This window comes from Cottoperca gobio, chromosome 5 (assembly GCF_900634415.1).
Source record: "Cottoperca gobio chromosome 5, fCotGob3.1, whole genome shotgun sequence".
NCBI classification, from domain to species: Eukaryota; Metazoa; Chordata; class Actinopteri; order Perciformes; family Bovichtidae; genus Cottoperca; species Cottoperca gobio.
Window position 1 is genome coordinate 17,813,898 of NC_041359.1, and position 27,350 is coordinate 17,841,247.

Sequence of the window (27,350 nt, forward strand, 5' to 3'; positions counted from 1 at the left end):
CACAACACCAGCAGCACAGCAACACGCTCCTTAATTGTAACAGATTTAGACATCACTCAGTGTTCTCACCACCTGTCAGTTCACCATGTTTCCACCATGTCACCAAGGCAATAGAGGTCTTTAAACTAACATTGTTATGTGTCCTGTAACTGCTCTGCCTTTGGGGTGAAATACACACGTCTGTAGAAGGGCAAGCGTCGGTAGCCTTTCACACAGTCAGGCTGGTTCACTGAAAGGTCTGACTGGCTATAGATTATGCAAATACCAGTCAGCTAAAAAGGAAACATTATGTGGAGATGGTAGAGCAACAACCAGCGGCAGCACAGGAATGCCACACGTTGCCCCAAATGCACATCTTTCTGCTGTAGCATTTCCCCGAAAACTACATTCACACCTCGTCTTTTTTTCAAAGGGCACATCTCACACAGCAAATCTTTAAAATATCAAGAAGATTTAATATCATGCAAGTAAATAATTCATTTTTAAAAGAGAGAAAGAGATTTAAAAATGTGCAGTTCGAGAGACTATGAGTGCAGATTAGATGCAAACCAACCAGTCAAGAGCTAGCACACCTCATAACCCAACTGCATTACAATATAGAGGATCATCATGGTGAGAAGGGGAACTATGTCCTGATGAGGAAAATTCAGTGAGGAGCTAGAGCAGACCTCAGACCTGAGGCTTGTAATAGTACATCCATAAATTACCACAAGACAAGGGCACTCTCTGAGGAGCCCCAGAAGCAGGGTTTCAGTAAAACTACAGCTCGTTAATCAAATCTTTTATTTCCAAACTGTCCTTTTCATCAGGAATCCCAATATAGGTGCTTTGAATCCCTCCTCTTACATGGTTTCCTAGGAGCTCTCTACCTGTATAATATATCATTGCACTGTGCTGTACTTGTGGCATTGTGTTTTGTCAGCAGCGAGACAAAAAAAGCCAGATATGTTTGCTGGGTTCCAGCACGATCAGGGATAATTAAAGCTAGCATACGCTTCATAGTGGCATTTTCTCATTCGAATAAAAGAAGATCATCAATTTATTTTCAAAATTGCTTCAAATTTGTCTTAAATATGGATATTGTTTTCAAGTGCACGTTTGAGAAAACATTTGTATGGCAGCAGATAGACACTGAAGCAGCTATTCACTGCGATTTACTTATTGTTGGCATATCAGTGTTGACATGTCTTTCTGCTGGCTGCTGTTCTCTACAAATCATGACTAAATAGTATGGAAGGATGCCACAACCAGTCCATTGTCCTGAAGTACCCAGTGGAGAAAAGCTACTAACAGCACCCTGCCACTATCTATGGTTTATCAATGATCTGAAGCCAATTATAATTTTTGGATGGGCAGAAGTGTCTTCAAACAAGCAGATATGTGGAACACGAGGCTACCCGTCTCGAGTGAAGTGAACCACACTCTTCAGCCGAGACAGCAGTGACGGTCCTCTGGCTGGCTGAGCGAGGATGACGAGTTTAAGTTAATGCTTTAAGGCATGTGTATTTCTGGGTATTTACCAATCTCTGTTCCACGTGACACACCCATCTCTTTTCACAATGACTTAAAATGACTCTGATGTGGCAGCCATATCACAGCTGAAGATTTGGAGACCAAATTAGCAGAGCTTTCATCACATCAGCTTGAGTGAGCCGAAAGGTGCATCGGTGCTGAGAGTAATCATGCCGTCACTAGTCATCCTGTCAGCCCGTCCCAAGCGCAGCATCTGTAGCATGTCCGCCTCTGACAGGATTGCTGCCGAAGTGTGAATTACCCGGAAAGAGAAAGAGATCTTCTAAATTAGATCAGCCAAGCATATGGGCATACAGGTAAACAGATCCTCCTTGCGGAACTGATACTCATTAAGTCCCTGTGTTAACATCTCACAAGGGGTAATTGCACATGGTACTTAAGTCTAAATGGACAGTTATATTACCATCCATCACATTCTTGCGTGTACTCCCTCCTCTCTCTGTTTCTATCTCAAGCCTGCATTAGCTGCTGATAGTTCACGTTTTATAATTGCCTGACAAAGTTCATGTAGCTTTTTTACCAACTCATTATAAGAAATAAAACCAGATTGAGTAGAATCAGACAGCCCACCCACTCAGTTTGTGTGTTTTCATTAGTTCCTACCTGAATGGAGACATCACTGTAGGATCCTCCTATGACCCCGGAGATAGCCAAAGGGACGTCATCATGGATGGCATAGGAGCCGTCGGGGCACGTGTATTCACTGTCATCCACCTTGGTGAGGGAGGCCCTGACAAACTCCAGAGACTGCTCTAGAGCGTAGGTGTCTTTAGAGCAAGTGTCCAATATATGAGCTCCCAGTCTGATCCCAGGCAGGATGCGCTCATCCTTGTTGATTTCATCTAATGCCAGCAGCATGGCCTCCAGTCTCTGGATGCCTCTCTGAGCATTGATCTTCCCACAGTCCTCTGCTCCCTCACCCTTCTGGTGCACAGGGAACAGCCCGCCGATCATCAAATCTCCCTCCAGTGTGATCTCCCTCTTGGAGTCAGTGTTATAACCTACCATAGGCAAACCCTGGGGAGCCTGGGCAAAGAGAGACACACATAAGCACAGCAGGCTGAGGTGGGAGAGCCAGAGGGGTCGGGGCACAGGGCGCACCCCCAACACATGGGATTTCCCCAATGACATATCCCTGGGCAAAACAAGGTCACTGTCCTGCTTGTGGTTCTGGTCAGCGTTTGGTTGGCTTTTGATGACGTCAGCTCTGAAGAAAAGAACAGTGAGGCGCAGCAGCACCAGATCTCAATGCACCAGAGTCTTTATTCTGACAGAGGCCATTTACAGCATCAGCCCCATCCTCTTCGTCCTCCTCTTCTTCAGAGTTTTTTGTAGATTACAGCCTGCAGATCAAACAGAGAGAAATTCAGTCACAGCCTTTGAGATGGAGCACAATGCTCTCTTTGTCTCACCCACATTTGTGTCTGCCAGGGACTGACTCGTCCCATTGGAAATATTTGACATCATCTGCACAAGTGAGTAAATATCCGTATCCTTTGATGCTTTTTAATAATGGGAATAAATAAATAAAGACGGGGCGTTATTAGTAGCCACAACACATGCTACTACACACTTGAGTTCACCATCAGAGCAGACTTCAATGAGGACAACAGAAACATCCTCCAAATGGTTTTCTTGTGTTTTTGAGCAGCACACGGCCAAGCCTTCGTTGTGAGAGGTTTCATTTAGAGTGTGTGTGTGTGTGTATGTTTTATTTTGAAAGCCCTTTTCTCCTCCCGTTTCATTGTCTCTATGACCTCAAGTTACTCGCCTTCTAAGGCAGATGATTGTACAACTCTTTTATAATCCCATGTGCACATGCTCCTGTACACCGAAAGTCTACAGAGATAACAAATCATGTCCTCAAGGATTGTTCGTCAAATCACATTAACTACTCACACAGTTTTACAAAAACGCGATTTATGCCCAACAAAAGCAAAATCCACACGCAAATCAAACGGAGATTAAGTATTGAAATCTATTTCAAGCATACTAATTCATTTTCTTGCCAACAGATTACATTAGTGTGATTGTATCTAGAGGTACGTACACTTATTCATTTGTTTTGTCTCTCATGTGGTACATTATTTATTCCAATACAAAGTAAGATGCAACTCTTAATATTATGAGCACTTCTCATTCCCAGATTTAAAAACAAAACAAAAACAAAAACAGATATGACTCATGCTGAGACAAATGGCAAATTTGGGTTTCAGTGTTGTTGGGAAAACACTTCATCTTCACTATAGTAGAGTTAAGTCCCTGTCCTTGGACTGTGAAGGCAATTACTGTGTGTGTTCAAATTAAACTAATACTAATACACAGTTGATCCTGCAGGTTAAAGGTTAGGGTCTGCTACACAATGGATTTCCTGTATGTAGAATAAACACAATTTACCCCCAGATTACCAGATACACAGATACCACACTTTGGGGAGCAGTGATTCTGATCTGCTGTACTGCCGATCTATTACTTTAAACCCACATAAAACCCAAAATGGTTTGTACTACTTGTTTTAACTTATGTTTTCCTTCTACCAAATAAAAGTCATTTTCCTGAAATAATACAAATTATAGGTCAGTACAATAAATAAATGTCACTTTTTTGTTATAAATCTGGCATCAGCACTATGCAGAGCCACGTCTCGATTTAACGTGACACTGCACGTCGATGCAGTTCATGTATGGATTTCAACAGAAGAGACGCAGGGTTTTTGTTCTGGTGTCAGTCCCTACAAATCCCAGAGGCTTAATTAGGCAGAGTGTTGAGTGTGGGAGAAGTTTATCGGAGTAAATTATTGAGCCAGAATGATCTGTCTCATATCCACGGTTTCAACAAGTCAAGTTAGGCTGACAAGCAGTAATTAACTGTATTGATGAGAGATTATTAAACCAGAGCAGGCGGATATTAATGCTCATATCTCTTTCTCTCTGTTGCAAAGTACTGACTTACCTATTAAAACAATGCAGCGCTCTCAACAGGAGTCAGATTGCAGACCTCTCTCCTCTCTCTCTCTCTCCTCTCTCTCTCTGCCTGTTGTTTCCATGGAAACTTGCCAGTAGATAGAAAGGGTGAATAGGAAGTGGAAGATAGACCAAAGACAAGCGGGCCAGTCTGACCATGCATGCTGCTTGGTCCTGTGGGAGAACTGGGAAACCTGCACTGTGAACTAACCAAACTGATCCGACTCCAGTCACAGCCTTTTTTGTGTTCTGCCTTTTAAACACATCTCAAACAGAACAATAACGACACAAGCCTCTGTTTCAAACCACCGATATCGCTTTAATATCTTATCTTTAAACCATCACGATTCTTACTCTTAAAGAAAAAGAAAAAGACTGCCTTAGAGGTGCTTCTGGTGCAAACACTGTAGTCTTTTAATAAGAAATAGGATGTGACATGTCGCATTACATTCGATGAACCGCCAATGACACTTGGATCCTTATTCTTCCACACAAAATGAATGTGTGGATACCAGACTTTCCATTTTCTCCCTCAGCAGCTTGTCAACAAGTGAAAGTCCATTGAAACAGCCTGCACATATGGGCCATGTCACTACTACTTGCCTCACATATAAAGGCAACTGCAAACATGCAAGGGAATACAATTGTGTACGACAAGAAAGTTTGAATGGTTCCTGAGTGTATTCTAGTTGTACTGTAACTCTGCAGTGCGGGAAACATTGGTGCATAGGCCATAAATGCCCAAATGGTGAAAGAAACAACAAGTCTGGACTGTAAGCTGACTAAATGTGTTTATCTTGAATATAGTTCTGCGGTGGAAAGAAAGGCGTCAATAACACTGGTAAAGCACTTAAGCACACAGCCTCATGAGAGGATGGTGACAAAAGGATTTCTGGCTGACACGTTGTCAGTCTCCTTCCCGATCCTACATTTACCAGGAGACCTCCATCTCACCAGTGGACTCTATTTCTCTCTCTGAGTCTGTGTTCACTACACTCCAATATCCAACCTATTGTGAAAGCATACACATAGAAAATATTTAAATATAATAATGTCATTGCAAAGTCGTGCGCAGTAAAGGCTGTGATCTCCTCACTTTGCTAAAACATTCTGAAGAATGTTCTTTACGTTTTCTTTTCACCAAAACAATTTATTTGTAGAAGTTTTTCCTTTACTTTATACTACATTTTAAAATTCCACTGAAAGCGATAGTTTGACATTTTAGAAAATACGCTTATTTGCTTTTTTGGTGAGAGCTAGATAATAACATTGATACAACTCTCAGCAGCAGGCAGTTAGCTTAACTTAGCACAAAGACTGGAAACAGCCAGCAGGGCTCCTTCCCAGGGGGTTAGAGGAGCATGTGTCAGAACATGTCAGATACTTCCTGGAGTCCTGACCAGTGCATTACCCCAAACACAATGTGCCGTTTTCACACTTAAACTGTTTATGGGTGGATCAAATAAACAAAATATATCGTGTTTAGTTTGGCAGGTTGTGTTACCTTTGGACAGAGCCCCTCCGTTTCCAGTTGTAATACTAAGCTAAGCTAAGCTAAGCTAACCATCTCCCTATTTTCCACACAGACCAGAGTGTTATTGATCCTGTCATCTAACTCAGTGCAGGTGTCTCTTCCTTAAATAAATGTATAAACTTTGTCCTGCTGGTTATAATATTGTATGGCTATGGTGGTTCTTGACATCCTTTTAGATAGCTGTTGAGAAATTGTTGATTTTCTAGCTCAAATACTCGATCAGCGTAATGCGTAAAATACTCTTTGTAAATGTATAAATGACAGATGTTACTAGCATTATTTACACTGTAGAAGTGATATCCCACCCAGGATTCTGTCTACACGTTAACTTCAAAGAAAAACTATGCCTCTCATTTTTCCTCTCTCCTCCTATCCTCCCATCTCTGTTTCCCTCTTCACCAGATGGCCTTTTTAATTCAAGAGCGCAAAGCCTGCCAGCCTCTTGCACACTTCAAACCAGACTGTGTGAAGGAATGGGAGGAGGGGATGCAGGCCGGAGAAAATACAAAAACAGATAGCAGATGTGAGAGGGCAAGAAAAAGAAAACGAGATGTGTGGGCAGCGGTGAAAAGACGGACTAGGGTGGGGTTTGAGAAAGATCCTATACGAGCTGATTTTTTTTCATGACACTCATTTAGCCCCAGGAGTGGAGTGCAGCATTAATATGGTAATATCCCCCCAGGCGATAGCAAGTGTTGACGAGTGGAGGTCGTCTACTGTAGATGCAGCCTTGGGCCTGGAAGAGCAGGTTGGAGATCCCCAGTGGAATGACTTGGAGGCTGGCTAAGAGGAAGCAAAGGTAATGGGAGTCAGGCTTCCCTAAAAATCACATTTCCTGCTAACAAAGAGAACGGCCCTGTGTGAGGGAAGAAGACTGAAAATGGTCTGCTAATGGGAAAGAAGGCTCAAAAGTGCCCACACACTTACACGTATTACTGAGTACAGACAAATGCAAATCCTGGAAGCACCTGTGACAAATGAAAGTCTGTGATAGTTTGCTTTTGGATATTTGATACTTGATTGAATTTCTTGACACGTATTAAAGGACAAGGCTGCTGATAATCTGTGTTTTTCTAATTGTCAACAAATCCCATAACAAGACCAAAACCAACAATGAATTCATCCTACTGACAAGTATTTACTGCAATGCCTAACTTTTGAGTGTATTCCTGTTTCAGAGCTCACCATCGCACTGTGTGACATACATGAACGTTGCATTTGTATATTCTGCACTGATTTTTTTTCATTTCATTATTGTGTCATTTTTATGTGAAGAACATTGTGTAAAATGTAATTATGTATGAATTAATAATAGTTTAAATATAGTTGACTTGAACATGTGTACTGTCTATTTTGAGTTTATTCCACATGCACTGGTGCTGTACTCACTGTATACTCACTAGAGCACCAACATGTGTATTAACTCACAGCTAGAAAGAGTCCACACAAAGTGCACCATTTAGTCCCGTTTGTGTTGTGTTTGATAAAAAACGACAGTTCCCAGATGTTCTATGAATTACTAAATGTTTTTTTTTAAACGAGTCTTTGTGAATCTTCAGTGCAGAGATAATAAAGACTACGGACATGTTGTTTTTGGTCTTTTTATAAGATGTGCTTATACTAAGAAAAATGTGGAATACCTGCAGCCTTAACTTTGAAAGATATTTTTCATACGGATCACATTTTTCTAAAGTAGGACATGAGAATAAAGTGCAACTGGTGATTAGAGAAAAACAGAAAATCCTCACGACTGAGAAGCTGGACATGTCCGTACAACTTCTGTTCTGTTTTGAAACCTACCTCCCAATGGGAGTTGGATTAACCAATCGGTGTGCATGTCTGTACAATGTGTTTTTGAGATAAAGGAGGTGTTCCTGTGTGCTCCACTGTGACCTTCAGGTACCCATAAACACTTAAAACTGAGATATTGCAGCGTCTTTGAGGACATTTGAGGCTCTCGTATTGGAAACATTTTCAATTATCTACGCATTTTTTTTTTTTGTTGCCAGTTGATGAAAGTGTGTAATACACTTAATAGATTAAAATAATAAAATAATAAGATCAAGAAATCAAGAAAAAGAAAAGAAAAAAAATACATAAAAGTGAGATATGAACAGTGTGTATATTTGGGACTTTTTGTAATATATAATATACATATTCAGTATGTCATATGTTATTTTCTTTAATTTTCAGTGTATTAATTTATTGAGAATTGTACTGTAATTACCTAATATTATTCACATAATATTTTTATTTATTTTTATATGTGTATTTCAGTTGTATACGTTGAAATCTAAACTAAATCTATCATTAAATTATCTGTTTTTCTCACTCAACCTCTGTAGAATTACTCATAATGACTCATTCAAACAGTAGCAAACATGGCTACTTAAAGCAGCACGAGGTGGGCTACATACATTTTGAAAGACAACACGCTCTATAGAATATAGTGAGATATTAACAGGAAATCTTACACGTATTATCTCTGAAAGCCACAAGCATTTGAATCCAGTTCAATTAATAAAGCTAGATTGACTGGATCAATGACTTCCACTGAAGTTAAACAAGGAAATGTCTCCCAAAAAACACAACTGCTGACCTTTTCTGATAAGGTCATTTATACAAGTAGCAATTAAAGAGCCAGGAGGTCCTTGAGGTTTGGAAATCGCTAAAGTCAATTTCACGGCATTTTTGCGAAGCAGCAAATAAGAAGATATGAATCAATTTGCAGGCTCGCTGCATAACTGGAAGAGTTTACTGTCACACAACCAGCATATGGAAAGAAAACCTTATATTCATACATACAATCCACCTCATTCATCATATGTATGCTTTTATACTTCTCCCCCCCCCTCCTCCTCTCCTTCCACCTGTAAAGGGGGAATCCCTTGTATGTGTTCAACGGTCCCTTCGCCTCCCAAGAGCCCCATTCTGCCTCCCTCATCAAACATTGATCGTCTCACCGAGATCATTACTGCCAGACCTATGATTGGCCGGAACACAGTGATGGATGCACAGTGCTTTTTCTTTCAGAGGTTTTTTTCTTGTATTGTATCTTTGCATTATTCATCATCACATCATCACATCACTAAAAGAAAGTGGCCTGAAACATTTTTTTGGGGAAATCATTAAAAGTGCTGTTCCTGGATTGACAATAGACATTAGTGAGGGAATTAAAAGTTAGCGATATGACAGCTCACATTTAGATTTTCTATGTTTGGAAATTGCATCAATTATATTACTAAAAAGATATCCAAGAGCAGTAAGGATTGGTTTTAAATAGATGCCTCAATCTCTCTTAAATTAGTTATTGCTTTAACAAAATGAAAGTTAGACTGAGTCGTGATGCGTTTGGGGGAATACCACCGTGCAAGATTACACAGTGGTATCTCCACCGTTATTTCTTTGAGTCTTTGTATTCCCTTTTCTCTTTTCTTCTGATATTATCTCATTTTTATTTGGAACTTGTGTCTCAACACTTCTGATGATAGATTGAAAAGGACTCTTACAAACAAAAAGCACATTTTCTTGTGATGTAATCTTAAAAGTCCAAAAGTGTTTCTCTAAAGCATTGTATAATTTGACTAAATTTGCTTATTAAGAGTTTAACACACTGATTTTCTTTATCAGGACTGTGTGGGTGTATCATCTATGTCAGGGGTGTCAAACATGCGGCCCGGGGGCCAAAACCGGCCCGCCAAAAGGTCCAGTCCGGCCCGCGGGATGACTTTGCAAAGTGTAAAAACGAGTTGTTTTCATCATAAAGTAAAATACTGTTCCAGATACCTGTGACAAAATGTGTTGTGCCTTTGTAGATACACTGTGATCTGTAAGTTGTAACACACATATATAAATGATAAACTGAGGCATAATATTGTTGAAATTGCACCTTTTTTTCTTAAGAAACTTCAGGTTCATAATGTTTTGTAAAAAAAGATAGTTCATTAAATTTAAACATTTTCAGAATGTACTTTTTTGCACTAAAACGAAGGGAAACATTTGGAGTTGTTGTTATTTACAGGTTATTATGCTGTGATGTTACTGGTCCGGCCCACTTGAGATCAAATTGGGCTGCATGTGGCCCCTGAACTAAAATGAGTTTGACACCCCTGATCTATGGTTTGATGTTTCTCACAACATAATCACATGGCTGAACAGTCTACATCAGCCTGGTACGAACAATTACAAACTAACTCAAACTTCAGAAATTCAGCACTAAAACCCCACAGCAGACCAGAACACCTGTCCCTAAAATGCAGATTAAAATTAGGCGCTTGAGGTTTAATACTTTAATGCAGTATTACTGGGGGTCAGGATACCTAAGGGGTCGTTTACTCGTTTCTAGAATATTTGCTTCCTTCTTGTGAGATACTGTAATTTGACATTTTCACCTTAAAGATCACTCTGGGGGAAACCCTACAACTGGGCTGCTCACAATTTACAGATTAGGGAACTTTATATTAAAGGGACAATATACAGCATTCATGACATATCTACGATTCGGAGTCTGAGCCGGGTTTGCCTGCACACAGCTCTAAACATGGAGATGGCAGAGCGGGCGGCTGGCAGCTAACGGTGCTGCCAGCGTTAATGCTGCATTTACACAACGAGCGACCAAGCAAAAGGCAACAAGTCATTTTCAATGGATAGCGGTGACCTGCCGTCCAACACTTGTCGCTGGGGGACAGGCAAAGGGGGGACGGGGCATGAGGCAATCAAAAGTTGAGCTGGCCTCAACCTTTTTCAGCGCTCCAATGACGCGGTGAAGAGTCAACCAATCATATGTTTTTACTTCACCATCTCCACTCCCCTGTTCCGTTCCTCTAAGAAATTGGAGGAAAAAAGGTATTGCTATTAAACGACATAACTACGTCAACAAGCCCTGAAATAACAGCGGCTCAGCTACAATGTAGCCACGCTTGGATGTTGCTTTTGTCGCTTGTAATGTGAACAAACAAACATGCAAACAACGGCAACAGTGCTGACAGATAACAGAGTTAACCTGAGGGGGATCTGGAGTGTGGGGAACCATTGCTTTAATGCATCAATGCTGGATCTCAAAACACTCACAGCTGGTCATTTTAGAACCGTTTATATCCATTCGTTAACAGCAGATCCTTGATGAACTAATGTTCAAGACACGTTGAACAGTAGGCGACATTAGCAGCATGAGAAGTGAAGAGAGCTTGGGCTCCACTGACTTGAAATCTATCGAGGATAGGGGCACAAAAACAAAGCAGATCTTTGTGCACATAATATAATTAATTGCAAATTCCGTTTTAAGCATGAACATTTCTTGGATAGTGGGGGAATCCACACATCCTTGGTTAATCCACAGATATGAAAATGTTTTGTTCATTGTCCTGAGAATTTTGATTAACAACTCTTTCGAGTGCAACAAAAACTACAGGCAGGACTAAGAATTGCAAACAATTGAAATTATTAATGCAGCCGATAGGACTCACATAGGAACCTCTCACACATACAAATAACGTAAAATAGGAATGAGCCATTTGCAGCCAGTGCAGCAGTTAATTTTAATCTGATAGTCATACACACATCTTTAATGAATTGGAAGCTTATTTATGCTTTCACTTGAGTAAGTCCATGCTTAAATCATTCTCCTCGAGTAGGAATCCAGTGAAAGTGCAGTGTGTCTCTCAGCTTAATGTGCGATTTCACCACGTTTTTATCAGGACTGCATTGTCAGTGAATGGGAAGCAGACTTGTTTGATCTAAAATTATATTTAAGGGGAAAAAACCTACAATACATGCTTAAAATATAGAAACTGAAAACATTCACATTCTGTCTTTTGATTTCTGTCATTTCTTATCTTTCATTGTCACTCTACCTTTGTCTTACGTAACAGCCACACAACTGTGTCTTGCTAACACCATAGTGCAGATGTACTATCAGCTCACAGAATACAAATCAGTACATAAATACCTACATTGAGAGTGGTGCAGTGGGACATTAAATATTTAATTTAACAGATTATTGTTATGAGCATCAGGTGTACAGTATAGACCAGGCTTTATGATATGATATGATACTGGCAGACATCGCACTTCCAAACGATGTACCTCACCTGCATGCGTGTGAGTAAGACCATAAGGACCATAAGGGAGAGTAAGCTATTAAGCTGTCCTGTTTTGAATAGGACCGGAGTGATTCATCACGCAGGATTGTAATCACTGGTAGCTGGATGCTAATAAAGCCCATATTGAGCCCCTTTCTAAAGTCTTTGCTTGGTTTGCTGTAATGTCTTGCCTCGTCTGTACTAGAACGATTAGGCATTCAAGTTAAGCTACTACAACATATCTGAGGAAAAAAACTTCTTTGGTTTCTCTTCGCAGATAATGAGTCATTTTTGTATTGCTTGTTGTTCAAAACTCTTCCCAAAGCACCTAAAGTAATTAACAGGGTTCCCCGTCCTCATGTTACCCTGGCACTGAGTCCCCTTAGCATCAAATCAAAAGTAACAAAGCGAGGCAGACTGCAATCAGGTCTGAGCTGCGCAGGGAGCACAGGTCAGACAGCCTCACCCACTCCCGTTACTTTTCTTGTTCCTGGATTCAGAGGATGGCAGTGGAGCATGGTCTTCTTCAGTCAGCCATGACCTGAATAATTTACTCTAATCAACATCTTCAGCTGTGAGAGCTGGGCTCACACGTCAGTCCAGATTCTCAGTCGTATGGAAGGAGGATTTACAATACTAACATGCTTATTTCTATAGTGTAAAAAAAAGAAAACCCAAGCATAAACACATGTACCCATGGTAATTTGAAGATGTCCTTGTTGGATGAACTGATAACACTGCATTCTGAGGAGTTTCTATTGTGTTGCATCTGCTGAACATGCAGCACAGATGCCCCTGGGACTGGAGGAAGCATCCACAGTACATTTTGCTTCCCTTAATGACTGTCCAGCATTAGCGACACAGCCTCTAAATATTTTTGCCTTAGGGTATTCTTTTATATTCCTAGTGTGTTTAAAAATGTATTTTAAACTCCTGGTGGTATGATAGACACAGAATCACACCGTATATAAGCACACATGCAGTATCCCACTGTTATCATGCTGATTTGCAACATTATGTAAATCTGCACTGAGGTAGTTCTATCAATTTGGATTATTATTTTATTTGGAGATGAAAAAACACAATAATAGATTATTACACATTATTTGATCACCCTCAAACTATTAAAAAATTACTCCAAAAATAGAAACCAAGGGAAATAATGACAATCTTCTTTTCTCTCGCACCCTGTGGGACACTAACTAATTCTCAAGTTTCTGGCTTTCAAGAAGACTTTCTCGGTAACGTTTAGCACTTTTTTTTTTTTTTTTTATCATACAAGGTGATTTGCCAAATAACCAAAATCAGATATGTTGTGTTTTGCATGTGGAGAGTTGTGCAGTGAATAGACATGGCTGTAGCTAGAGATGTAAAAAAAATTGGTAAAACGTGGCGACTATACGTAAACAATTGCAAATAGTGTCAAAGAAAAAAAAAAAAGAATATTGCCAGAAAACGACAAAAACACGTACTATTTTACTAATTTATTCTTCCATCCCCTTCGCTTTCATTTCCCACGAATATACTTTACGGATGTGCACCACAAAGATAAAAGGTGAGGCCAACAAATTCAAAACTCAACACTAGATTTAATTATCTACAAACCAGCTCGTAGAAGTTCACACAAATGCACCTTCAGGCTACCAACGTTCAAATCAGTGGAGACAAAAACACACAACATCTCCTACCTGTGCAGGGTTCCTCAGTTTCCAGCGCTGCTGTCGGAGTAATGGATCGTGAAAAGCCAACGCATATCCTTTGCAGCAGTGTTGAGTTTTGTTTTTTTAAAAGCCTAAAACCAGCGTTGATGTGAACTACAGTGGCGCTGGATGAATGAATGAAGGAGGAGAGGGTGTTGCTGCCTGAAGTTTGAAGCGCGTGCAGCTGAGCCGCGTGCCAGGAGCTGTCCGTGGTTCTGAAAGAAAATAAAAATACAAACCACGACGACGAGCCTGCCCGGATACCTGGAGGTGTGATCCTGCTGGTAATGGTTTAAAAGTCACATTTCCTAAACAAATGCAACTGACGCCCACTTCATGGAGAGAGAAAAAAGCATCAACTGTGAAGAAATATGAATTTAAAGATCTAGAAAAAAATGTGACGTTTATGAGCCTGATAGGATGCCAGAGTATCGGCTTTAACTGCTCAAGAAATTCTAGGAAAATTCTACCTGTTACTCGAGCAGCCTATGCAAAAATCTTCTGCCACTGGCAATAAATTCAAGAATGATCTTGCTGCAGATGAGCCACAAACCTGGGATAGCCTCAACTCTCAGAAGGTTTGGACACCTGAACAAAGGCGCAGTTGCTCTTTGCATGCGCAGTCTGTGAGATAGTCTGTCTCCTCGCAAATCAACATTATGTTATTCAGAGCCAACCGGAAAACATGTCTTTCAGCCGCTTTGTTCTAGTTTGTAAGCTGTTAGATCGGATGTGGAGACACTTTAAGAGTCGCCCCCTATTTGTTCAAGCGGCAGGAGGGGGAAGCGGGGGGTACAGTGCATTAAAATAACGATTCTTTGGAGATATCTCATCTTCAGCTGTGGGAATTTTATTTGGGATCCGCTAACAAGTTGTGACACGGCACGGGAGAGTGTGAGGTCAGTCCCAGATGGCACAGCGATGCGCGCGGGGGGACATGAGTTTTGAGAGGATGAGCCGCGACCCTTTCCTCTGCTCCTGCCGAAAGCAGCTTCAGACACGCAATGGTCCAGCATCTAAATCTGTCTATTGAGACATCTCCCCTACCATCTCTTTCGACGTGCAATGTAATGAGATTAATAATTAACATCATGGGAAGGCAATAATCTCCGCGCCCTCAAAGCTGCATGACATCCCTGTGGGTTTCACAATTAATTAAATCAGTTGTTGACCCAGTGTGTCATCGCAAGTGTCTTCCAGGCTGATTTTGTATTTTTTTTTGCCTTTGGACAAAGGTTATGTTGCCAGGATTAAAACTGAAAGTGCAACAGACATGTGGTGAGGGCATCTGTCCCCGCAGACTGATCACACCTCATGTAGTACAGCTACCAATCTTGCAGTTTAATCACACAAAATGTCACCCACAGAGTGTTTCGTGAGACAGTTTCAAACTTCATTTCTCCCATGCTCTGAAAATGAACAATTTGGGCACTATGCTAGTACATTTTCTTTAGTAGTACATTGTTCTTAGAGGCTTCATTTCTATATTGCATAACAGAATGTAAAGATGGGGGATCAAATTAACTGTACAAGATAAAGTGTCTTAATAAGGTGTCTTACACCACAAGTTGCAAAAACAGCTTTAATGCTTCTTGGCATAGATTCTCCAAGTGAACTACTGGAGGGACCTTTTTACACCATTCTATAAAAAGATATTCTTTCATTTGTCACCTCGAGTGCATCTTCTGCCATTATGGGTTGTGTTCTTGTCTGCCCCATGGAATAAATCTACAACAGCCAGACTGACATTGCATTTCTGAGGAACATGCATATAATAAGAGTTTAACATATTAAGTATGAGGTATTGGTCGGTAATAATTTTTCTACATAAGCACATACAATAAACATATTACATGTACTGGGTTAGACATGTTACAGATGATAAATAACACTTTATTGTGCGATGAGACAATATGCACCACTACTTTAGCCTGTGCAGGAGCAGGAAGGACGTTTTCCTCTCCATGGTCGATGGCGTAATATTCAGTAAAATGACTTCGCCTACAGTGGTGTTGGATTTAAATGAATGCATTTGTCCGTATAGGTCATGATGCTCATTAAGGACCACCGGCTAAAGAACACACGTGTCCATCAAACATCAATAGACTGTTGGAGCCTATTCTCTGTACTCACAGCTGATTAAATAAACTGCGACACAAATGCCAAACCTCTCATTCAAATGCAGCTCAGATTAACGCAGCTCCTGCTAAAGTGACAGAATTTATATACAAGATTTTGTAATAATCTTTTTGAGAGTGTTTGCGTTTTCCAAAAGACACACCACATCTGTATCATTTCTGTGCGCATTAATTAAACCGTTCAAGTGTGCCAGGGGAAATTGCTCCCTCAAGAAAATCTTAAAACAGCTTTGATTAATTTGTTCAACTTGCACTGAACGATGGTTATTGGTTATTTATTTGTATTCATTTTTGTTATGAACGTTTCTCTTTTAATCAGCTTTTGAATTCCACTGCTTCGCCTTTTCCAGAAAATGTTGGCAAGAGGCAATCATTACAATTTGAAAACTAGGATTTAATAGGCGTTAACTTCCAAACGTGTCCCACTGCCGCCCACACTATCTCTCCGTCTCTGTTGGGATACAGAGAAATAAAAATTGGTAAGAATTGTTCTCAGAGTGGAGCGGTAATGATGTGGCTCTGTAATAAAACGTACAACAAAATCTATAAACAACTCGTTCAATGTCAACTTAACTTTTCATCTGACATTTTATTACAGACAGAAAGACACCACCATGGCAATGTGCTGTACATGACTTCCAATGTCTCACAGCACCAACGATTTCAACCTACAAACATATCACAACTAGTCTCTGGAAGAGAGTGAATTTTGGCTACAAACAGAACTGTGGTTCAACGAAACGACTATAGAAGAGAAAACCACGTTAAACAAAAAACTAAAGCAATTATCTGAGCACAGGGTGACATTAAAATCTTCTGTACAGTATCCAAGGGGAAAAGTTTGCATCTTTAAATTGCATTTTAAAGCCTTGGTGACTTGGGTGATGTTACTTTACTGGTGTTGATAAAAAAAGCTTTTAGGCCTCAGTCTTCAGAATTTCCCCGTGTGATAGATATTCTCTTTATATAAAAAAAATTAAAAAAAGAACAACACACTGAAATAGGTCCATCAAACATTTCGACAGCATTATCTCCTGCACATTTTCACCCCATCGTTACTGGATATCAAGACACCAAAGTCGGGTAATGCACACCAACACGTTACATAAAAAAATCTTCAAGGTCATGACCTTGAAAGTGGGGTACAATATCAACAGTCACACACGGGCAAAAATATGCTGTATGATCCAGGATAGCCGGCATCAGTGTCCTTCCTTTCATCTTAAATCTTAAATTGAAGTGTCATTTCTTATCCGAGTGGGAATAGTGGAGATTCACACAGGATTATAGCCGGAAATTAAATATTAGAGTTAAACAAATCTCGCCTCTCATTTGCTGCACACCATGTGCAGAGAAAATTGGGTTTACTCAAGAAAACTTAACCAAACGGGGCTGTCTGTTGTTCGATCCTGACGGAGTTTAAATATAGAATCAAGAAGTATATTTTTGTTAAAAAGAGAGATTATAGTATAACAAAAAGTACAGGCTTCAAAAAGAGAATTAGAAGGCGCAGAAATACGGCATGTTGGTCATGGCATGAACAGCTTTAGATCCACCAACAGGATTACATGACAGATAACCAGCAACAACTGAGAAACTCTCGAGCATGCCAGTGTTACATGGCTTCATCTTTTATCTTCTCGGCATCCACCCTACTCCTCTCCATCCCCCAAGGGCTCCTTCTTCTCAGCCACCAGTTCAACTGCTTCTCGAGCACCATCTTCACCCTCAGGGACCTCCGCCTCTTCTCCATCTCCCCTCTCCTCCCTCTCTCCTCCCGCCTGCTGCTCCTCCTGATCCATGTCAAGCTCTTCAAAGGATGAGCCGCTGCCCACAGACTCGTTCGAGCCTCTCTCGCTGCTGTCCCTGTGCTTAATGTCTTCATTTGCATCCATTACGTCCCTCAGAGGCAGGGACGATGCCAGGGAGGCGGCTGTGGAAGCAGCCAGGGACGTCTCTCTGCTGTCCCAGGGCACGCCACCGCTCACTGAACTCACGTCGCTGTGGGAGTCTGCACCTGCAGCAACAAGAGAGAGAGAGAGGGAGATAAAATAGGACCTGCGAGTGTGTGATTGATACCGAGGAAAACTCAATTAGAGTGAACTACAGGTGTTTGTGTGCTGATTTATTATAAACTATTATGTTGTCCTTATAGTGTGTGATTTCCCTGGGTGGGATTGTAAAGAAGTTACTACAACCTTCTCAATTGAGAAGAGCACACTGAATGGCACTCAGGGAGCGCAGACCTCCGCCAAGACCAATGGTGCATTCAGGTGCTGCACGGATGCTCCCAATTTAAGAGTTGGAAAGTCGTTCTTCCGACTTTGGTGTGTTCAAGAGCTTTAGGATGTAATGTGGAAACGACATGGACACTAAAAAGAACATTGCGGTGGCGCTAGAGGAAAAGCCAGGGGATTCATCCTCCAGGGACGACAAATGCATCCATTACACACAATCCATCCAGTAGCTGTTGAGAGATTGGCGTCTCACTCTGTCATATAGAGCCAGCATTGCTAAATTTTACATAAATACAGGTTAATGAGTATGGAAACTTTATTTATACAGTACTTTCCAAAGTGCTTCACCGTTAATAATAAAAATGATTATAGTGCACTGCATGAAAACACATACAATTCATAAAACGGAAACAGACACTCACACAAAGCGAGAGAACAAAACAAACAGAATTTAAAAAGGGGAATGAATCCAGAAGGAATTGCAAGCAACACACTTATAAAACCACCAGCCTATAATAAGTGGGATTTAAAAGTTAGTTTTTTTTAATGTGGCACAGACTCAGCTGACCTGACAGCGAGGGGGAGGCACGGTCCCACTTTGTTTTGAGCATGAACTGTGGGATATTTAAGAGCAATTGGGTTTAGAAGATCTGAGTAAACTTGGTGCAAAAGTTATAAATTCTGGAATATAAGACAGTGCGATGCTATAGTGGGCTTCGGATGTGACCAGGAGGGTCTTGAACTGACGTCTGAAGCGGACAAGAAGCCGATGTAAGTGTGCAAATGTGCGTGTAATATGCTCTCTTTGTTTAGTGTTAGTCAAAAACAACACAGTAAGTAACATTAAGCCTTACAATGAACCTCATTAAAAGATGATGCAAAGGTGAAAAGATGTATGTCCATTTTCATTCTCTGCCATCCTATGAGCACAGCGGAGCAAAAACAACACTTACGTTATGAAACTTCTGATTCATAAGTGATACCAAGCTCACTTCCTCCAGCTTGAACCCGGTTATTAAAGCTCATCAGGACTCTACGTGTCATCGGAGCTCAGAGGAAACAGATTATTATCGCCGAAGAGAGAAAAGACCTTTCATATAAAAGACGAGTCATAGCCATGTTAGGAACATTACTCGCATGTAATGTTCCTGTTTTGTGCAGCGGGACAGCTAACTATAGCTCTGCAGGGAGGGAAAGTTCTCGCCGCTGCCGTCTGCAGCATAGAACGCATATCTATAAAATCTGCCATTAGCTTAATTTATGGAGATTTCTTAACCCACATGATCGGCTAGCGAATGCTTTCAGCCTAAACATGATTGTAATTGGTCTTTGATCTATGATATTCTGTTACCGAATAGCCATTCATTATCTCTAACTACTGTTATTTTTTGGTGTGTGTCAGCGAAAAAGAAGTGAAATGCTTTAATGTTGTGAGCAGAAACATAGTAATTGCAGGAAAAAGACAGAAATATGAAAACATTCCAGGAAGGTTGAAATAAATTAAAGTTTGTAAAATGCACAGCACTGCGTGTCAGGTAGGGGGAAACACAAAACAACAACTCACAAAACTGAAATGAGGGAGACAAAGAGAAAAATATGGAGGCCTTTGTTGCTTTTACTGCCTAAAAAATTGCAAATGAAAATAGAAATCAAGACTTATAAATGTAAGAGGCACATCACATCTCCCACCTACACAACAAATATTACTCAGTGAGACTTCAGAGGCAGGAGCAAAGAATATGCCAGAACCTTGCTCTGCAGAAAGCCGTCTTTAAACCTCGATGCCAAATTCTGGGTTCACTCTTGTCCAATTTATGACCGTTATTGTAAAGCTTTGATAATTTTTGCCTCTCCTGTTATTGTGTATGATACTGACCCTTTTCATACGTTTGTAGGGACCTTATACATCTGATTGGTTTTGAAATGAAAAGCCTCGATATAAAATGTCTTCCACAATTAACATCCGACTGGAGGAGACTCGACTATCCCACAGGACACTAACACACTATTGTCCGAGCTATTTTTCTTGCTGCTTTCACACTAGAAATAAATCTCATCCACACATCAAAGTGTGTTTGCACTAAATGTGTCATCTGGGACCCGCATACAATAAAAAAAAAAACGAGTCTCCGAGCTTCTCGCTGAAGTCGGTCTTTCCTTTTCATTTATTCGAAAGCTCAACATCACTTAGCGATCTAATTATCACATCAAGCAGATCTGAACCCGTCTGCAGTCAGGAATATCATATACAGGAAGTCCATTTAGGTTATTTCTAATATCTATTTATGGGCCTGTTGATTGGATGGCAGGTCCAAACAAAACCATTGGGAATAGTGTTCAGTGAAACATGTCCGGTGTGAATGTGATGAGACGTTTTGTTTTAAATGCATATTGCAGTGTAGGAACTGATTTATATTTCATTTGCATGTTGCAGTAAAATGACTTTTCCAGAGAGACTCATTTTACAATATAATATTTTTTACGGGAAATAATGGGTCTATTTAGGGTAATTGGGTGGACAGCCCCCCAAGGAAGAGCCTCAACACACTGGACAACTTTCACCCGTTCTACAACTGCAAGCAAGTCATGAAATTGGGATCCCGGGTTGAAGCCAGCTGCGCCTCTGAAAGTCTTTTAGATAACATTTGCCTAAATTAGTTGCTAAATTGGGCCCATTGGGATTATTAGCAGAGAATCAAGGTCTTGTTCTCCCAACTGTTTGGAACAGAGGAGAGGATTCTTAAAGGAGGTAATTAGAGCGAGATCGGGCTGAGGCACGCTGAGAGTTTGGAGCATCAGTCTGAGAGGAGTGCAAGAACAGTGCGACAAAAACAACATAAACAGAAGTTAAGAGGCGACACAGTCGAAAGGAGCATTTAAGGATACTCATAAAACATACACCTGTGTTGAAAATATATGTCTAAGTATTGTGGCACATGTATGTCACACTTTTTTTTTTTTTAAGCGCAGATTTAAACCACATTAAATCCAGTAAATCAGCAAAGAGAAATGATCATTATGATGCATCACGAGTCGGGTGCATCAAGATTAACAGTTGTTGGCAGTAATTCTTCAGACGGATGCCGTTAAATGAGAGTAATTAAAAAGAGCACCAGTCAAACTTCAAACACACAGAAAGGATGTAGAAAACATGATAACATTTGGCATTTATGTTTGTATCATGTATTGATTGGAGGAAGGTTACAGTCTCCTTCCGTCCGCACAGATCTGATGTTTCCTACACCTTCTTTGCACAGTGGAGCGGAATATATTCTGTTTCCATTGCCCTTAAAACGCATTTTGCTTTTAGCGATACGCCAAATTTTCCAGATCCACCAAAGATATTTAAACTTTTTTCTGGTTTAAAACTTAAAATGTCTCCTCTTAGGCAATAGGGTTAGGGCGCCTTGCATCAACTTTAACATGGAAACATAGCCTCATCCGATGGTAAGAATTATCGCACACTTAATAGAGCATTATTATCTAATGATGGGTTATTATACAGCGATGCCAAATAGATTTAGACATTAAGTAAAAGCATGTTTACAACTACCAATTTCAAATGACTTGACACGTTTAACAAGCCTGCCATATTTTGTAAGGTTGTACCTCAGCTGGGTCCAATAAGCCTCCTGCGGCTTTCTGCGACGAAGAGAAAATCCATCAGCGTTCTAAATGATATAGAAATGAAGCCCACAGGCTGGTTTTACACTGAGGCTGGTTTGTGTGTCCTCAAAAGATTAACAAGCTTCTCGCAGCACAAACAGTTGGCTGCTGTTGATCACCGGATTATCATGAAGGTATTCACATTTTGTTTGGGTGTTTACTTGCTCTCAGTCACCTGTGATGGTACAAAGACAAATATTGTGGCACAGGCAGAGTTTACGGTCAAGACGCTCCATCATGTGGACAGTGGAGTTGAGGGATGAAACGTCGAAGGCAATCTCGTCGCTGGCTTGTCAGACAAAAGATCAGCTGCACGGATTGATCCATCTCTCATTAGGAAAGCTCAGAACACACACACACACACACACACACACACACACACACACACACACACAAATAAGGCAGACATTCATATACTATCACACATGCCTTCACATAGAATACCTGAGCTGACTGCGCAAATGTTGAAAATGCACACCTAAACAGATTCTTCAGTTTGAAAAACAATCTGCTTTAGAAAGATGTTCAACAAAGAGGAAAAACAAGATAAGTTTACATTCCAATTGTTCACACTACTGCAAACACAACAGACAGCTGCATGAAATCTGATAAAAGTAACAACTCGCTATAGAAACGTGGTGCCTCTTCAAACTCAAGTCACACAACAGCTCCTGCTCAGCTCTTTGGAGAACAATAAAGAGGTCTGAGTGTTTCCAAAGGAGCAGAAATAGAATCTCACATTACTTTACACAGATGCATAAAAGCGCATGCGAAGTGTTCTTGTAGCCAATCGACTACATTGTGTTTAATGCGAGTTAACGCTCCTCATCTGAACTATTAACCCTATTTGATTCAATTTGATAAACATGGATTTGAGATTTTTAATACAGCAGTAAATCTTTTTAGTTTAAACTATTTAGGTGATTTTTTTGAATTGTGCCACAGTTAGAGGACAACGCATGGCTTTTTGTAGTTCCACCTTTAGCTACCAAACCCAACTCACTGCATGGGGCTCTGAGACGCTCGCAGGAACCTTAGAGTTATTAATGCAGGTGAGAAATCATAACCTAATTTACCTTTTTAAATAGATGTATAGGTGGCATCACTAATAAACACCACTAACCATTGCCAACACTTGGGTTAAGCTGCATGAGGTTTACTTCACTGTGTTTTCCAGCAGAGCTTCGCCAACAACACACGTCGTCTCTTATAATATGTTGCTGCAGCTTGGTGACATTTTTCATCTGAACGGCAACCGCCATGTTTGGTCGAAGCTCCGTTTTGATTAAAAGCCCCGTGACAATCAACAAAATGTGTTCAACACAAGTTGTGCATATATTTAAATTGTCAAAATTCTGAAATTATAGTTTTAAACCATTTCAAATTAAATGGAGAAATTGCTTCAATTCGGGGAACATGATGAGTGGGTTACTAAAGAAAAGGATGTGTGTGTGTGTGTGTGTGTGTGTGTGTGTGTGTGTGTGTGTGTGTGTGTGTGTGTGTGTAAAAACATGTAAGATCAACTTCACTTGTTCTGAACTCCTGTAGTCTCATGTTTTTCTAGCACTTTAGTCACTTTCGTTCGTTCTTATTAATTTTCCCATTTGTTAGAAAAGCAAGCCATAATCAAAACGTTGCCTCGGTCTGGTGATGCTGACAAAGTCATTTAAAAATGTAAAAAGCCTCGACTCTCAGTGGAACCACAGGATCTGAACAGGCCGAAGACCCGAACACATGTACAGATCATGTACTTCATGTACTCATACTTCACATATGAGCTGTGTTTACAAGCGATGCAACGTGATCTAAGTTCAAGGTAGACAGCACCTGATGTAAATCAGCCCACCTCCACCCGCTCTCTCTCTCTCTCATCGAACCAACACCATTTTCTTTCTCTAGTCATTTGTACGACGACAAAGTCAATACTGCCATGTGTCCAGCCTACAGGTCCTGCGAGTTTGAAAGAGTAAGAGCAGCAGAGAAGACATTGCGCTTGAAGACACACACACACTTGTAGTGACAGAACAATTACAGCGTCTCACGCATCACGTGTCCTCGGTGATCAAGGGCAGGAGGGGAGTCGGTGCGATGTCGGACAAAATAAAAGTTGTCACATATTTCCTCTGCGTTTGCTTCTAACTGACACAAGCTGTAGTCTCAATAGAGCGGAAACCTGTGTTTCTATTACCACGTTTCATTAGACTGCAATTAGATGACAACATAACAAGTGCCATCGGATGAATTCATTAATCCGTTTTTAATTTGTGGTTTCTGTGAAACAAACATTGATTTTAGTATCTGAAACGATGTGGTTTGGGAGAGCTTTTTGGCAGGTGCTGTGAATGATTCCCTAATGAGCGCTCAACAGTAACAACAGTGCTTGGTTGGAATATACACAACGCACAACATTACCTGTAATGTCAGTTCCTCTGTCCTCGTCAGAGTCCTCTTCTTTACCGTCTGTTTTAACCTCCTCCTTCATCTCTGGAACGAAGAAGTCTGTCTGGCGAGACAGCGGGACCATATAGTTGATGACATCCGAGCTACAGATCTCAATAGTTGGGAACGCACACAGCTTCCTCTCCTGTGGAAGAACATGCACAGTTAGATGTATAACATGAGACATTGTTGGACACAGTTTGGATTCATCAGTGCACCAAAAAAAAACCCTGAAGCAAATGAAGCCAGAATACACATTCAATTTGCAAAACACAGCTTCAGAAACTTTTACAGGTCCCTTTAATCAACAAGGTGCTAACCTTTCATAATTACATTGCGCTGGGATTGGAAAGAAAAACGAGCATGTCAATAATTATAAACTGCGACCAGCGTTCAGTTATGAGAGCAGATCAGACTGACAGTGTGTAAGGTTCTGCCAATCTCCATCAACTGCTTCACACTCAACACTCGTAGATAACTGCGATGGTCTTAGGCGGGCAGAGAATGTCGAAGATATGTAGCTTTTAAATGTCTTCCCTTTGCCGACACACATGAATATGAATATGTGCATGCGAGTGCATTAAAGTGCCATTACCGTCCACATCTAAATGTCTACATTTGCACCCTCCAGTGGTGTGTGTAGAAAGTGGAGAGCTTATTAAACTATGTTCTCTCAAGAAGACTTGAGCGTTGCATAAGTTTGGTTTATGCTTTCATATAGTTCTCAAAGGACTGCAGAGACGTGAGCGCTCTGTCAGAGTGCAGCAGGAGGAGGAGGAGGAGGAGGAGGAGGAGGAGGCTGCGCTGTGATTGGTCGCAAAGTGAGTAGAACTTTAGCAGTGCAAGTTCTACACTATCTCATTGATAAACAGTTTGCACAGCTTTACAGCTTTTACGCTCCAATTTTAGAACATTTTGGCCACGTTTAGCACATTCACAACACAACGTTGCTTCTCCTGTGGATAAGAAATGATATTTTATCATACATTTCCTTTCATTAGTGCCGGTCCATGTCTATCCAAACTCTTCAACACATCATACTGTATGTAAATCATTTCCATCACATTACCAAGATAACAACAATCAACAAACCCCTTTATTCGCTACACAGTGGATACATGTTCAGATCCAATACTTAAATAAAAGCAATAACACAAAATAAAAATACTCCAAATGTTAGTATTAAGCATAAACAGCAAAACATAACTACATTTAGTACACTGTGCAGAAAATTACCTCAAGAATGTTATTATGATATAACAAATGATTTGATGATTATCACGGACGCATTCAAGGTTGAGCCAATTCTATCTACTTTATATACTTTATGGTAGTTTAATCCATAACAGTGCACAAAAAGTGAAGTAGTTAAATGTACACTTAAGTAAAGTACCTTTCTTTAAAGAAGCCAATTCTCAAAATCTCCACCGTCTTTAATAGACACTGTTCTTACTCTAATGCCTTTTGCTAAGTGGCAAGACTGACGGTTTAACTTTTCATTTCTTTTATTCTACTGGATAAATGTCTTTTTTTGTTCTCTTTGTTCGTGATGTCTTGGGGTCATGGACACAGTAACAGATAGATCACACCCCACAAAACAATATAACTGGCTTTGTTGGAATCTTTACGCTCGCACTGATCTGCCCCTCGCTGCGTGAACGTTCTCAGAATGACATAAAAGGGCCCGTCTCCAAGTCTCTAAATGGAAAGTGAATGTAGAGATTTGTAACGTTGCCATGGTTGTGCGACAGATATGGCTTTTCTGGACAAGAAAACATGTTGGATGGTCTCACACCAGTCACCTGACTCCTTTTCCTTTGGGTCAGGGTGATCTAGGCTGATTGATTGGTTTTAATCTAATCCTCTTCAAAATAAGACTGTAGGAGCTGGTATGAATCACCTGGCTCCTACACACGGGGGCTGCAGCCCCAGGGCTGCCTATGCAAATGAGTACCCATCTCCTTGAACCTGCTCCGATAATGAGCAGAGAATTCTAGACAAAGGCAGTTCTCACACACACACACACGCACACACACCTCCATGGGATACTGTCACAGATGAGAGAAGGAAAACAGCATGTGAGAAAGATGTGCACCAAAAATATGTGTGCATTGCCAACAGTAACATTTACCTTGTTAAAACAGTACTTCTTTATCACTATCATATTCTCTCCATTAAACCTGGAGTCAGCAGGGGCTGCAGGCTTCCTGCCAGAGACTACATCAGGTGATTTTACTGATTAACACACCACTGACCAGGGAGAAGGAACTCACCATGAAATCTCTTCATCTGTAGATCCGTAGAAGTGAAACCCTAAATATTCTCAGCGCTCCATGACAGAGTGAGTCCTCACTCTGCTGCATGTGTGGATTGTTGCCTTCAGCACAGGAAATGACAAATATTTCTACCAACTCAACCAAATATGTTGTTGTAGCCGTAGCTAATTAGTGCTCCTTTGACATTACTGTGGCTTGTGATGAAAAGCAGGCCATCCAGTGAACACCACATACTTTACAATATGTTCAGTGAAATAGCATTTGAGGTTTAATTAGACTTGACCCTACTTTCATAGTTTTTGATCAAATGTATATTTCTGGTCCTGTTCTGTCAAATTATTGTTTATATATATATATATATATATATATATATATATATATATATATATATATATATATATATATATATATATATATATATATGTATTTATTTTTTAGGAACTACAATATAATGCCTAGTTATGGGGAAATGTTCGGTCTTTATATTTCTATATCAGTGGTGTGTACTCAAGTCTTATTGTATGTATTGCATATGACTTATTCATTTGATATTGATCTTTTCTTTCCTAAGGAGGCTATGATTTTTGCGTCACTTTGAATAAACATGTTTGATGTGTATGCTTATCTAAAACCTGTGCTAGGAACACATCTATGCCAACAGCTTTAGAGTCACAGTCCTGCCGGCATGGGCGCTGACAAGAGCTGTTGAGGTATTTTGTGATATCAAGGAGATTTTTAACATCTTTCTCACCTTCCAAGCAAACTCTATCCAAACTGAGGTGTT

At 40.4% G+C, this 27,350-nt stretch overlaps 2 protein-coding genes across 2 annotated transcripts in view; both read right to left on the reverse strand.

Annotated features, from left to right (window-relative positions):
* Positions 1-14,261, reverse strand: part of grm2a (glutamate receptor, metabotropic 2a) — a 29,617-nt gene extending 15,356 nt beyond the window's left edge. Inside the window, exons 1-2 of the mRNA XM_029432497.1 lie at positions 13,799-14,261; positions 2,137-2,876 (exon numbers count right to left, since the gene is read on the reverse strand). Coding sequence (XP_029288357.1) covers positions 2,137-2,664 — 528 coding nt within the window. The 5' untranslated portion in view covers positions 2,665-2,876; positions 13,799-14,261. The remainder of the gene's footprint in view (positions 1-2,136; positions 2,877-13,798) is intronic.
* Positions 14,262-16,517: 2,256 nt separating this feature from the next.
* The window catches only part of tex264a (testis expressed 264, ER-phagy receptor a), a 58,710-nt gene continuing 47,877 nt past the window's right edge, over positions 16,518-27,350 (reverse strand). Inside the window, exons 3-4 of the mRNA XM_029432408.1 lie at positions 24,264-24,435; positions 16,518-17,965 (exon numbers count right to left, since the gene is read on the reverse strand). Of these exons, the coding sequence (XP_029288268.1) occupies positions 17,601-17,965; positions 24,264-24,435 (537 nt within the window). The 3' untranslated portion in view covers positions 16,518-17,600. The remainder of the gene's footprint in view (positions 17,966-24,263; positions 24,436-27,350) is intronic.